Raw genomic sequence first — 13,567 nt, 5'->3', positions numbered from 1 at the left:
CTTTGAAATTTAGTGAGAATATTGCAATTGGGAGAAAGGGCACGGAGTTTAGTGGTGGAGATTAGTGACGGATTAGTTTCTCCCAATTAGTGACTGATTAGTGACGGATTTGTGACCCGTTAATTAAAACCGTCAAAAATTTGACGGTTCCGTCCAAAATGGACCAAATGTGACTCGTTTTTATTTGTGAGGGACCGAATAATTCAAAAGATAATGTTTTGGACCAGAATCAAAAAATCGCTATATGTTAAGAACCAAAAATGGACTTTAGTCTATGATTTATTCAATCATTTAGGCCATATTAATCTTGTTTTTAATTGAAAAATTAAGACAATCTTTGATCTCAGACATTAAATAATCTATTAAAATGTCAGCTCACGCACATATTAATCTTGTTTATGATTTATGTACATGAACTATTAAATGAGAACATTCCCATAAGGGTATTTTAATCAAATGAAACATTGATTAAGATGATCTTACGTATATATAGCCACGTCAAAGATTATTTGAATGCACGACAGTAGTCACAGTACTACATTTCTTCTAATCTCAAATGTTTAGCTGATTGGAGTAACAAGCGCAGTGATTATTTAGTGATAATACCAAATTATGTATTGGTTGAAGAGTTCTTGCCGACCACCTCAGCGATTTATGTAATTAAGCGAAATCTTTCAAAATGTAGCAAATACCATCACAAATCAAATACCACAGTACATCATATTTTTATTTTGATATATATAGTCTATAGAAAGAGAAAGAAATGTTATGCTAAAATATGTAATGAGGCTGATGTCACACATAACTTGCCCCTGACCAAGCCAGAGCAGCCATTATTTCAATCCATCGCTTTTTTAAGTTGACATCTTTATTACAAAATATATATTTGTCGAATGGTTTAGATATTACAGAAGAAAAATGAATCAACCTTACTTTGAGTATCTACTTACCGTGTTACTATTTTTTTTACTAAAGTCCCAAAATGGTCCTTAATATTGCACTTTTTTATTTTGGTCCAAAATATTATTTTTTGAATTATTTGGTCCTTCACATTTGAAATCGAATCATATTTGGTCCATTTTGGACGGTTCCGTCAAATTTTCGACGGTTTTAATTACCGGGTCACTAATCCGTCACTAATTGAGAGATACTGATCCGTCACAAAATCCGTCACTGATCCGTCACAAAATCCGTCACAAATTCGTCACTAATACACGCGAGAACACGGTGCGGCCGTTGTGGTTGAGGGAATTCCACATTATGGTTTCGTGGCTAAGCCCGAAGACGAGGAGGTTGCAGGAGGCGGCGCAGCGGCGGAACATGGCGACGACGGTGTTCAGCTCGTCGGCGGACATTCGGCCGGTGGAGGAGGCGTTGAGGGCGGCGTGGTGACGGATTAGTGACGGATTTGTGACGGATCAGTTTCTCCCAATTAGTGACGGATTTGTGACCCGATAATTAAAACCGTCAAAAATTTGATGGAACCGCCCAAAATGGACCAAATGTGATCCGATTTCAAATGTGAGGGACCAAATAATTCAAAAGATAATGTTTTTGACTAAAATAAAAAAAACGCAATATATTAAGGACCATTTTGGGACTTTAGTCTTTTTTTCAAAAGATAAATTAACAATCTTATTTTACTAATTTCAAACAAAAGTGAGAGACCTCTGAAAATAAAATTAAAAAAAAATCCCCCATAGATTTTTGATTTACTAAATTCGCTATCCCCAGCTATGGGGTAAAGCCGAGCAGCCGTGTAGATACATTCACTACTTTCCAATCAAGCCGAAATTTTACACTATTTAATTAGCGTAATAAGTCGCAGTCAGTAATTTGCTGGCTTCAGCTGCAATTAAAAGAAGTCCATCCATTATTTTACTAAGTTAATGTCAGTATAAGCAATGATTAAATAATCAATAATGGTGGAAAACAGTCGTTTCGACTAATTTGCATAGTATAGCCCATAATCCGATTATCGTAGCCTCTTTTTCTTTTTGTCATTTCTCTAATTTAATAAAAAAAAATTGTCTTTGTTGTTTTAAGCTGGATACTTACCTAATTATTTAATCGTAGAGCTACCATTCATTAGTTCACACATTTAAATAAGTAATTAGCTGTTCACATATTGAAAATAAAATAATATTAATTGTAGTATGTTTATATGATCAAATAAAATAATATTAATTGGAGTATTTTAAATTAGTAATTGTATGTATTTATGTAAATACTACTAATTAATGCAGTCTAAAATCTATCTAGAGCACTTAGTGTAATTTTGCGTAATTACTGAGTTTATGAATCAATTAATCATTAAGGAATGTTGTAAACAAGTGCAGTAAAATATCAGAGAAATGTCCGACTAAATAATTACTCCTATTATCAAGAGGTCCCACAAATACAATTAGTTCACGTTAATAAAATTAAATTAGAAATTCTACTGCATATCCATGACGCTTCGCGCCACCAAGGGGTTTAACAAATAAACAATTGCTTATATTTGATTTTCATTATTATCTATTTTCACCATTTAACTAGATTTTTTTTCCTTTAAGAGCATCCGCAATAGCGGGCTTCGCCGCGGAATTCCCACAGATGTGCCGGAATTCCGTGGCGGACGTCCGCCATTAGGCACGAATGACACGGATACGAAATTGAGCTGAGGACGTCCGCCATTGCGTCGACTCCCGCGGAATTCCGATCGAAATTCCGATTTATTTATTTTTTTGGTGAAATGTACTTTTCTTTTTTTAATGGATTTTTTCCCTATTCGCATCGAAATTTTAATTCCGTAAATTCTTTACTTCTAGAAAGTGGTTAATTTATGAATTTGTGAATTTTTTTTAATGTGAGAATTCCGTCGGGAATTCCGCTACTGTGCAGTGGGAAGTCCGTATGACGTGACATTGGAAAGTCCTTATGACGTGGCAGAGCAGTGTGATGTCCTTATGACGTGGCAGTGAGAATTCTGCAGGGACATCCGCACCACTTCGGATGCCCTAAGCATCAAATAAAAGTTGAAGACGAGGAAAAAATAACCCAAGGTATTGGTATTGAGAAACAAGTGATCATACTCAAAATATATGACAGAAATGTATATTCACAAAACCTAACTAATTATGAAAGTAAGAATTTGGACTGATGAGGAATCAATTTCATGTCTACAATGATATGTGCAACTCATAGCTTTTAAAATGCAATTATTCTCATTCCTTGGGAAGTAAAATTTCATTTCGTGTCTACAATGATATTTACAACTTAATTAGAGCTTTTAAAATGCAATTATTCTCGATCCTTATAGAGTAAAATTTCCTTGCAAAAAATCTAAGGTAAAGTATTACTACTGTGTCACTATTATAAAATAATTATTATCGTTACAAAAATATAGTATAATTTAATTCCCATTATTACAAAGTATAAGCTGCAATTTATAATACTTTAGTAGAATTTCTCTTTATCAACCCAAAATTTAGGATTCGTTATCATCCCGAAATTTAATAACTAATACTATAGTCAATTTTCTCTTTAACATGGAATTATTAGTCATTAAAATAGTACAGAATGTTTCAGCATACACATGTTAAAAATTATGGTATACTAATGAAATTAGTGACGAAGTAGACGGATACAATTTCTTATCAGTCCAAAAAAAGTTATAACATTTTTATAATTATATACACGTATCAGTTCGGTTTGATCAACCATGACCTTTTATAATTAAAAACCATAACAACACCAATTACTAATATCAATCCATAAAATTAAACAATACTACTAAGAGCATCTCCAAGGGGATAGGTAAACGAAGAGGTAAAGTCATACAATTATTATATTTACTTTTTTTTATAAAATATCATTCTCCAATGGGAGAGGTATTTGAGAAGGTATTATACATTTTCCCATTTTGAAAAGGTATCTTTACCTCTTTATTAATGGAGAAGTAAAATCTTATACCTACCATATTTGTCTTCTTTTCATGAAAAACCATTCTCCAAGGAGGAATGTATTTGAGAATATATTTTTAATGCATTTTATACTATCATTTTATTACTAAAAAAATAATTGACCTTCTAATATATACATTTTTCCTCTGGAGTGTGTTACTTTTTGGAAGGATATATTTCACTTTATGAGAACATAAATAGACAATATACATCTTTCGTTTACCTCTCCTTGTTGGAGATGCTCTAAGTGAGAGTATCATTTTACTTGTAACGTTAAAACTAGTTTACATTCTTGTTGTAAGATATGGTTCTGATTTAATGTTTCATAGTATGGTTCTGCTTTAATGTTTTATAGAACAAAATTGAGTTAAGCACATAAATGATAAGATAAAACCAAATAAATGTGAAAAATGATTAGCGAAAATTGAGTAAACTAACATTTTTGCAAATTACACTTGATAGATCATCGTCACGTAGATGATAAATGCGTAAGTTTGATTATTATAGATATTATGATCCCCAAATTTATTTAAAAAATTTAACAATACTAATTACTTCAGTAATAGTAAGAGATATATTAAGTTAACAACTCAGAACAAAATCGATCAATAAGCAAAAGAAACAACTGTCTCTTGCTCAATAATTTGCACTAACTATTTTTAGTTTATTTGCTTCGAAGGCCATCCGCAACGCATCCCTTAGCCGTCTCTTATCTCGTCCCGGAGAGACGAGACGGATAAGAGACGGCGTTGCGGCCTTCCGTCTCCATCCGTCTCGGAGAGATGCCTGTCCCGGAGGGACAGCTCGCGAGACGTCTCATCACGCGCGTTGGCGACGTGGCGAGCTCCGGTTCGTCCGTAACGCCCACTCACCGGCCCGCAAGTGGGTGTCGTTTTTATCCGAAAAAATGTTTTTTTTTTGTTTTTTTTTTTAAAATTCAGGAAAAATTCAAAAATTTTAAAAATCCCAAAAATATACTAGCAGTTTTTAAGCGTTTTTTGATAATTTAAAAATTTTTAAGCCTCCAATCAGTTCTATAAATATCAAATCATTCCCACAAATTAATCCACCATAAAAAAATATGTTTTTTTATTTAAATTATGTATTTTTAATTTTTTTAGGATTTTATTAACGAGGTTTTTAATTTTTTTAGAATTTTAAGTTGTAATTTTATTTTATTTAATGAAGTGTGTTTTTATTAATTGAATTTGTTGGAAATAAAAATAAAAAATGAAATTGAATGAACAGTTAAGGGATGAGATGGTTAGAGCATCCACTACGCATCGCGCCGGCGTCCCGCGACTCGTCCCGGAGCGACGAATCCGTCGCGCGACGCGTTGCAGCTCGCCGTCCCGTCCCGCGTCCCGTGTCGCCGAGACAAGCGACGGGCCGTCTCGCCACGCGCCTAGGCGACGTGGCGCGACCCGGCGTCGTGCATGACGCCCACTCGCCGGCCCGCGAGTGGGCGTCATCACGTGCTGATGCAATAAATATTTTTTTTACAAAATTCGAATTTTTTAAAAATAAAAATAAAAATAAATGGAAAAAAAATTCTAACGGTAATAATACCTTTTTTTGTTTTTTTTTTTTAATTTTTTTATTTTTTAATTAATTTTTTTACTCTATAAATACTCCTAAACTCCTCATTTCACACACAACTACACATCTATTCTTCCTATCATCTCAATTTCCTCTCAATTTTTTATATAACAACTCAAGATGTCCGGCTACGGCAACTACGGCGGTTCCGGCTCCGGCGGGTGGGATCTCAACGCCTTCGGCGATTGGGAGACCATGATCAAGACACTGGGAGGTTCCGGTTCGTCAACGCCGGGGACCCAGGGTTCGGCGACGCCGGGTGGGTACCAACCACCCAATTTTGACGTTGATGCATATGCCCGTTCCTCCGCCCCGCGGTATTCGCAGGGATTATCCCAGATCAGGGAGGATTTTCCCGTTGATCCCACGCCAGGAGGTGGGCGAGGCGGTGGAGGTGGCCGAGGCCGTGTACAACCCCAGGCGGGCGAGGACGAGGAGGATGAAGAGGAAGAGGATCTAAGGCCGGCATCCTTACAGCAACCTCGAAACGCTGGTGGTGTACAACGCCTGGATCACCGTCTCATACGATCCCATCGTCGGGAATCAACAACCCCGGAAGTGTTTCTGGGAAAAGGTCTGCGAGGTCTACCACCAGATAAAGCCGAAAGGCTCCCGCAAGCGCAAATATAAAATGTTCCGCTCTCACTTTGACCAAGTCGACCGACAGGTCAAAAAATTCTGCGGCATCTACTCGGCCGAAGCGGCTCCACGGCAACTGACATTTTGACGTCCGCTTTGCGTGCTTACTACCAGGACACCCGTCAACAATTCAGATTTGTTGATGTTTGGCAGGCCGTGAAGGACGAGGAACGGTGGGCCGGCGGTTTCCGCTCCAGCTCGGGCTCAAACTCGAAGCGCACGAAGCATACGGCGAGTGGCCAATACTCGTCTGGTGGTGACACCGCTGAGGGCATCAGCCCACATGAGGCTGAATCGCAGGAGTTTGCTGGTACGGTCGGCGATGCTGGAGGATCTGGAGGTGGGCGTCGTCGGCCGCAAGGGACAAAGACGGCGAAAGCGGCTAGAGCGAGGAACGGGCGAGGCGAATCAAGCCAGGCGGCCTCGGGATCGGGCTCGCAGGGAGGCTCGGACACACTTATGGCGGTGTACATGACGCCACAATGGCGGACGTTTCCCGCTACTCGCCCTCCCAATACGCGGCCAGGTGGAACGGAGTTGTGCATATGGCAGCACGACTTGGCCTTCCGACTCCCCCTCCACCTCGACCGCCTCCGGAGGACGATTCGCCTGTGGAGTAGTTTTTTTTTCCTCCAAATTTGTATTTTAAATTATGTTGTGTGTTTTTTTATGTTGTGTGTTTTTTTAATAAAGTGTGTTTTTTAATAAAGTGTGTTTGTTTTAATTGAATTGGGTTGGAAAAAAATAAAAAATGAAATTGAATGAATAGTAATTAAGGGACGGAATAAGGAACGGTTAAGGGACGGAGCGTTACAGGTTCCCTTAGTTAAGGGATGGAGGAATAAAGTACAGTGACGCCCTCAAATAGTAGTTTAAGGGACGGTTAAGGGGTGGTGGGGGGACAGCGTAGTGAATGCTCTTAAGAGACGGATAAGAGACCCGTATGATATGACTTTTAACCTTTTCAACTCATTACAAATTTCATTCCACGATAGAAGTGAGAGAGTCGAGCCAAGACCCAAACAAAATCAAATTTCATTCCACGATCGAAGTGAGAGAGTCGAGCCAAGACCCAAACAAAATCAGATTCCTCACTCTCTTCTCTCTCCTTTACGGCTGTTACGGTCGCTGCTCTGCTGCTGCTTCTGGTGATATTTCTGACTGTTTGACACCTATAAAAAGACCTCGCCCCCATTAAAGCTATTCTCCTCCATCTATAGTCTATACCTACGCTTAGATACACAGCTCGGTGTCTTTCTCCCCTTCCCCCAATTTTTTGGAGAGAAACAGAGAATGTATGCAGAAACTGGGCTTATGTTCCCATACTTCTCTCAAGAAGCTCAGCAGTTTGATGATTTTGGCTGCTCACAAAGGCCTAATTCCTCCTTGGTAAATTATCTTATGCTTTTTTGATCATTTTTTGGGGAAAGGGTGTCAAAATATCTGAGGTTTCCACTCTTCATCTGTGTGTTAATGATCTTTTCCTCTTTTCACATTTTGTTCCACTTAATTATCTTCATTCCAAGATTTTTATGCACCCTGCCTTTTCCTGCAAGATGGATTATGCTGAAACCTTTTTTCTATTTTATTTTATGAATTGCTATTTGCTTGCTCATGTTAATTGGGGCATCTCCATGGTTCTTTTCCCTGAGTTTTTTATTACTGCTCATTTTCTCTTAAATGAAAGTTATCATGATGAATTTCGATTTGACTGCCACAAATGTTGACTTATGTAAGAGCTTAGATTAGATTTTTCTTCGAATGTGCTTTTTCAATTGGCACCATTAATGGTTAGCACCTTGAGTTCTATTTATGGTGAAAAGGGAAATTATTGGAACATAATATCACAATCATTACTTCCGTTTCTTTGAAAACCCATTAATTAGGTTATGAAATAATTTCCGACCTTTCTCATCTTTCCCAACTTCAAAAGAGTTCCTATTTTTGTGAAGGTCTTCGTTTTTTCTCCTCCCCCTTCGGTACCTTTTCTTTTCACACTCTGTGTATGCTGGTTCAAGATAGAGAAGTGAAGTGAGTGAATAAGCCTTCAATTATTGGTGGTTACTCTTGAAGCTCTGTTTTACAATGGGATTTCTATTTCTGTTACACATTTAGCTAAAATGATCTTGATTACCCTATTTTTCATGTGCTAGAGTGTTTAAAGGCAACTTAAAAATCAGTAGCATCTTAGTTTTTGATTCAAGTGAATTATCACATAAGTTTCTGATTGAAAAGTTAGTCCTAGTTATGAGAAATTGCACCTGCAGATACTTATAGACACCTCAATCATTGATATTAATTTTTACTTTTGGCATAGGGAGGTGTCTGAGATCTAGTAGATGACATTTTCTGGTGGCGATAACTGTAATGGAGCGAGATGAATTATCCAGCCAAGTCACCTATTTGTCTAGCTAGTTTTTGGTAACTAAGATAATATACTCCATACTTGGTATTTCTTGTAAAATTTTAACCATCTTACCATGATTTCTATTTATTAATGTTGGCTTGGCCCCAACTATAGTGAATCTTTGTCCTAACATGTGATTTAACTGGTGCCCTCGAGTTGAACTTCTGTGTCTGTTGTGGGCTTCTTCGTTTGCTTTATAGGTTGTACTGATGCATACTAACCATCATGTTTGGACAAAAAAGCTTATTTGCTAGATGTGTGCCTACAGCTCCACAGTTTTGGCAAACCACTAGTCATGATTGCTCATTTTTTACTCTGCCTTCATGAGATATTTTTATCAAATATTTTAGTTAACTTTGAGAATTTTCCCCCCCAAATTCCTATATAGGGCATAACAAGCAGCCTCATGCAAACATCCACCATATCAGATTACAACCTGGGGGGAGAAGGTGATCTCTTCAAGGCACCTGAACCAGTAATCGGAGAACCATTAATGGCTGTGGATCCAATGACAGCTGCTATCTCAATGATCTCCTGTGGAGAAGACGTGATCTCCCCCCAGTCGCTAACAGTATCTGATATCGAGTCGTCTATTGAGAGTGGAAGCTCATCAGTGAGGTTTTATGAATGCAGAAAGGATCTTTTGGCACAGCAAGGGAATGGGACGCCACTCTGTGATGCCCTGAGTATCAAGATTCCGTCTCTACAGATAGATGAGAACATTGTTGTTGACGAGAAGCTGTTTGCGGAGGGCGCACTCCAGAAAAGTCTTAGCTCGAGTTGTCTAAGACCTGTGGACGGTGTGCATGAGGCTCCACTGAGGCCAAGATTCTCGAATTTCCCAGTTTTGGGACTTCGGGGCTTTTAATGGGATGCGGAGAGCATTTAGCGAAGGAGACATCAAGGGTAACTCTTCTAGCAATCTTTATGCACATTTTGTTAGGACTCACTACTCTCTCATACTAAATATTGTATCATGAATCTTATATGCCAAGTAATTTGGCTTCAGAATTGGATAATGTTAGTCACATACCTAAAATGTATCTTGAAACACCTCTATATGAATTGGGCCAGCGAATGATTCGCAATTTACCTCTGCTCGTGACTACCACACAAATTTATTGGTTGTACAACAATGTGTATGAACTGAGAATGGTTAGATGTTTGTGGACTCTTGGACAGGATAGGGGTGGGTGTGACTGATACTGAGTTTTTATGGCAGACTCTTGATAACGATGTTAAAAACAAGTCTAGAGCAGTCCTCGGTGGTGCAACCTCGGGTTATAAGCAGCTGCCGTTCTGAAGATCGCAAGGAAAAGCTGTCTAGATACTGGAACAAGAAGTCCAAGCGAAACTTTGGAAGAAAAATCAAGGTTAGACTTATATAATCTTCCTTCATTTCCCAAAGTCTAATATTATCCATCCACCTCATATTAAATCTCACTCATATTCATCATATTCTGTCACGAAAATACATACTGAGTCAGCAAAAGACTAACTAATGACGCGTTTCGCTGCAGTATGCTTGTAGGAAAGCCTTGGCTGACAGCCAGCCTCGAATCCGCGGAAGATTTGCCAAGATGGAGGAAATGGAAAGCCCTAAGATGCAGTAATGTCTGTATTATTGATTATGGATAAGGATACGTAGAGGTGATCACCATGATCATCAACTCACCTCCCAACCTATCTTAACATCCCTCATAATGTCCATCGTGGCTAAACTAGATATGTATATACTGTTTGTTTAATGCTACACCAATAATATGTATGATTTCATCAATCTGTAGTTACAATTTCCCTTTATTATATACTCCAGATTGCTGGCTAGGAGGCTATGAGAGCGTTCTCTTCTCTTCTGGTTTTAATATTGGATTTGATTGTATATTAATCTGGTAATGTAGTTTGAGGTAGGGGTTTAATAATTATACTAGGTTTAAATTTTGCACATGATTTTTTCGTAGAGATGCATGAATTTGGTTGAACCATTTATATAAAAGCTCATTGGAAGAAGAAATGGGCTCCTTATTGGGCTGTTGGGCCACAATAAAGGAATCGTCAAACGTGTATCTTCCGTGGTCCAACACGTCGTCGTTTCGATCACCGTATATGCTCTGGCAGAACCACCGCCAGATCTCAACGATAGTGATTTCGACTCAATTTGATTCTGATTACGAGCTTCGTCGTTCCAGCATCGCCACAAGGAAAGCATAATCGTTAGGGATCAATAAATGGCTAGCAAACTATGTCGAGCAATCTCATCGGCGATCTCTAGATCTAAGCTGTCCAACGCCGCGAGCTGCAGAGCCATCGCCACGACGGCGCACCTCCTGCAAAATTAGCAACCAGCAACCAAAGAGCCTGCGATTTCCGACGACAAGGAAAACATCAACAGCCATATCGATGATGAGAGGAACTTCGACTCTAAAAAAGACGGAGAATAGATGACGGCGGCGACGAGTTCGTGAATAAAGGTACTGGTGAAGTCGGCGGCCCCCGCGGACCGGAACCGACTCGCTACGGCGATTGGGAGAAGAACGGTCGGTGCTCTGATTTCTGATGTTTTTGTATCCTAGTATAAAATTAGAATAAAACAGAAATTTGTGATTTCGCTTCTGCGATGTTTAATCTACTTGAGTTTGTTGATGTAACATGCTCAAATTAATTGCTGTGAAGAGCAAAATTGTTATCAATTTCAGTTATGAGATTGTTTATCTTAAAAAAGATTCCTCTACTTTCTGAATGAAAATGAACAGTTTTATACTTTTATTCACAAGCAAGATGGTTAAATGTCAAGAAGTAAAAGTGGTGGTTGTTGAGGTGGTTGTACATGTGGAAGAAGATGAAGATAAAGATGAAGTTGAATTTGCAGAATTTGAGGCAGCGAAAGGATTGGGCGGCATAATGGGGCATGGTTTGAGCTTCAAGCATCTGGATGATAAGTTTCATGGATGGCCTATCTGCAGGATACCACTGTATACACCAAAGTCCCACAATTATAAGCCTTTTCACAATATCAGTCTCCTCCACATTATCAACATGGATAGCTATATCCTCTGATTGTACATCCACTCTGGAAAGTACACTTCCCCGCTATCCTGTCCCGCTTCTCCAAGCTCCCTTCGTCCACCAACCATGTCCAGCAACACCATCCCGTAGCTATAGATGTCCGACTTGTACGACACCTTCCCAAAGTTCCTCGAGAAACACCTCAGGTGCAATGTACCCTATTGTCCCCCTCGCCCCAGTCATGACAGCTTAGCCAGACCAAATCGGCAACTTTGGGGTTGAGGTTATGGTCCAGTAAGATGTTGTGTGGCTTGATGTCGAAATGAAGGATCCTTTGTTTGCAGCCTTGGTGGAGATAATCGAGGCCTCTGGCTACCCCCAGCACGATCTCCAGCAGCTTCTCCCACCCCACCGAGCTGCTCTGCTTGCCCGATGAGAGGTACTTGTTAAGCGAGTCATTCTCCAAGAACTCGTACACTAGGGCGCGCTTGTACCCGTCCAAACGCACCACATTCACATGGTGGATGTTGCCGATGGTTCCTACCTCGTTGATGAAGTCCTCGCCATTCCCTTTGATGTTGGTTAGGACTTTCACCGCTACCAGAATGTCTGTCGAGAGCTTCCCGCTGAAGACCGATCCGTAGCCTCCCTGCCCCAGTTTGTGTTAGAAACCGTCCGTGATTGTCTTGATATCAGAGTAAGTGTATCTGGTTAGCCTTCTTGCTTTGTGATCCTCAAGAAACGCTCAGTCCTTCGCTCCTTGCTCTGTTTTCGCCTCTTTAGTGTATAGAAGTAAAATAGGGCAGCAAAAGCTAGCGCCGTGAAACAGCAACTGCTACAATTGCAATGACTGCCTTATCTGATATACTACCTTGTTTCTCGTGGTGAGATTGTTTGGGTATGTCAAAGCATAGAGGTTGGTTATTGGTATTGAACCCACAGTACTTGGCAGTTGCTGCAGATGGGTTGGGGCCAATGCAGGTAGGTATCATCGACCGAATACTCTCTCTCAGCCCGTCCAAAAGCACCTCAGAGACATCAGAAACGTTGTACATTTTCACACATCTGGAGAGAGGCAGCTCGGTGACCGAAGTAGAGGATCGGTAAGCATAAACAAGGGCAAGTGATCGGGCCCATTCCTTATAGTTGTCCAGCGCTCCAGAGCAATTGAAAGCGTGCACCATAGTACATGATCTTGATGTGGAATTCGAAAGGAGAGGGAGAGGAGCTGACTTCAGGCACCCGGGCAGGGAGGCACGAAGACGCTGAGTCGGATTACTTGAGCTCTGTAGTCGATTTCATTTGCGGTAGCTTTTGCTGAAAGTGGGAGGATGATATTGCGGGCCGAGGCACGGACTGGAAATTGGAAGTCGAATTCGGTGCGGTGCTGGGGGTGTCGGACGATGGGGCTGCAGCTTGCGGGAGGGCAGTCCTGCTGGGCTGCTGCAAATCTTGGTTGCTGGATATTTAGTGAAGAAAAAGAATCATGGTGCGAGGATCTGCGAGATGTGGATGGAAATTCAGCGATGGAAGAAACAGATATTGAATAAAGGCGCGCATTATTTATTTATTTTTCTGACACAAAGATACAGGTAATTGCGATGGAGAAGAAGCCAATATTGACTTCAAACTAAGATTATGTTCAACGGGCTCAACTTAAAACTAATCCCATCTAAGTAATAGTGCAGTGCTAGTAGTATTTACAATTTACAGTATTAATTAACTGGAATAATTCATTAAACATTTGTGGTGTGGTAATTATTGCGGGCAAACTTATAAGTGGAATGTTGTTGATGAAGTGCACATTATTAGTAGGATATTTTCCTTTAATTGATTAATTAATATAAAAGGTTCAAATAACCGTGATAAGAAAACGAAAGCAGCGATTTGGCATGTCGCATATATCTTAATTTTCTAATTTCAGTTGAATCCTCAAAGCTCATTGTTGACGAGTCAACGACGCATAATTAAC

At 39.7% G+C, this 13,567-nt stretch overlaps 1 protein-coding gene and 1 pseudogene across 1 annotated transcript; one reads left to right on the top strand and one right to left on the bottom strand.

Annotated features, from left to right (window-relative positions):
- Nucleotides 1-7,188: 7,188 nt before the first annotated feature.
- LOC121800593 lies at nt 7,189-10,397 on the top strand. The gene is made up of 5 exons (XM_042200133.1): nt 7,189-7,571; nt 8,978-9,433; nt 9,599-9,609; nt 9,812-9,962; nt 10,110-10,397. Exons 1-5 carry the CDS (start codon nt 7,476-7,478, stop codon nt 10,200-10,202), a joined length of 807 nt encoding a protein of 268 aa, XP_042056067.1. The 5' UTR covers nt 7,189-7,475; the 3' UTR covers nt 10,203-10,397.
- Nucleotides 10,398-11,378: 981 nt separating this feature from the next.
- Nucleotides 11,379-12,779, bottom strand: LOC121800592 (annotated as a pseudogene).
- Between the last annotated feature and the right edge of the window lie 788 nt (nt 12,780-13,567).

The sequence above is a fragment of the Salvia splendens genome, chromosome 4 (assembly GCF_004379255.2).
Source record: "Salvia splendens isolate huo1 chromosome 4, SspV2, whole genome shotgun sequence".
In the NCBI taxonomy this organism is placed as follows: domain Eukaryota; kingdom Viridiplantae; phylum Streptophyta; class Magnoliopsida; order Lamiales; family Lamiaceae; genus Salvia; species Salvia splendens.
The sequence above is the reverse complement of the archived record's forward strand: the minus strand, read 5'-3'. Positions and strand labels throughout refer to the sequence as shown.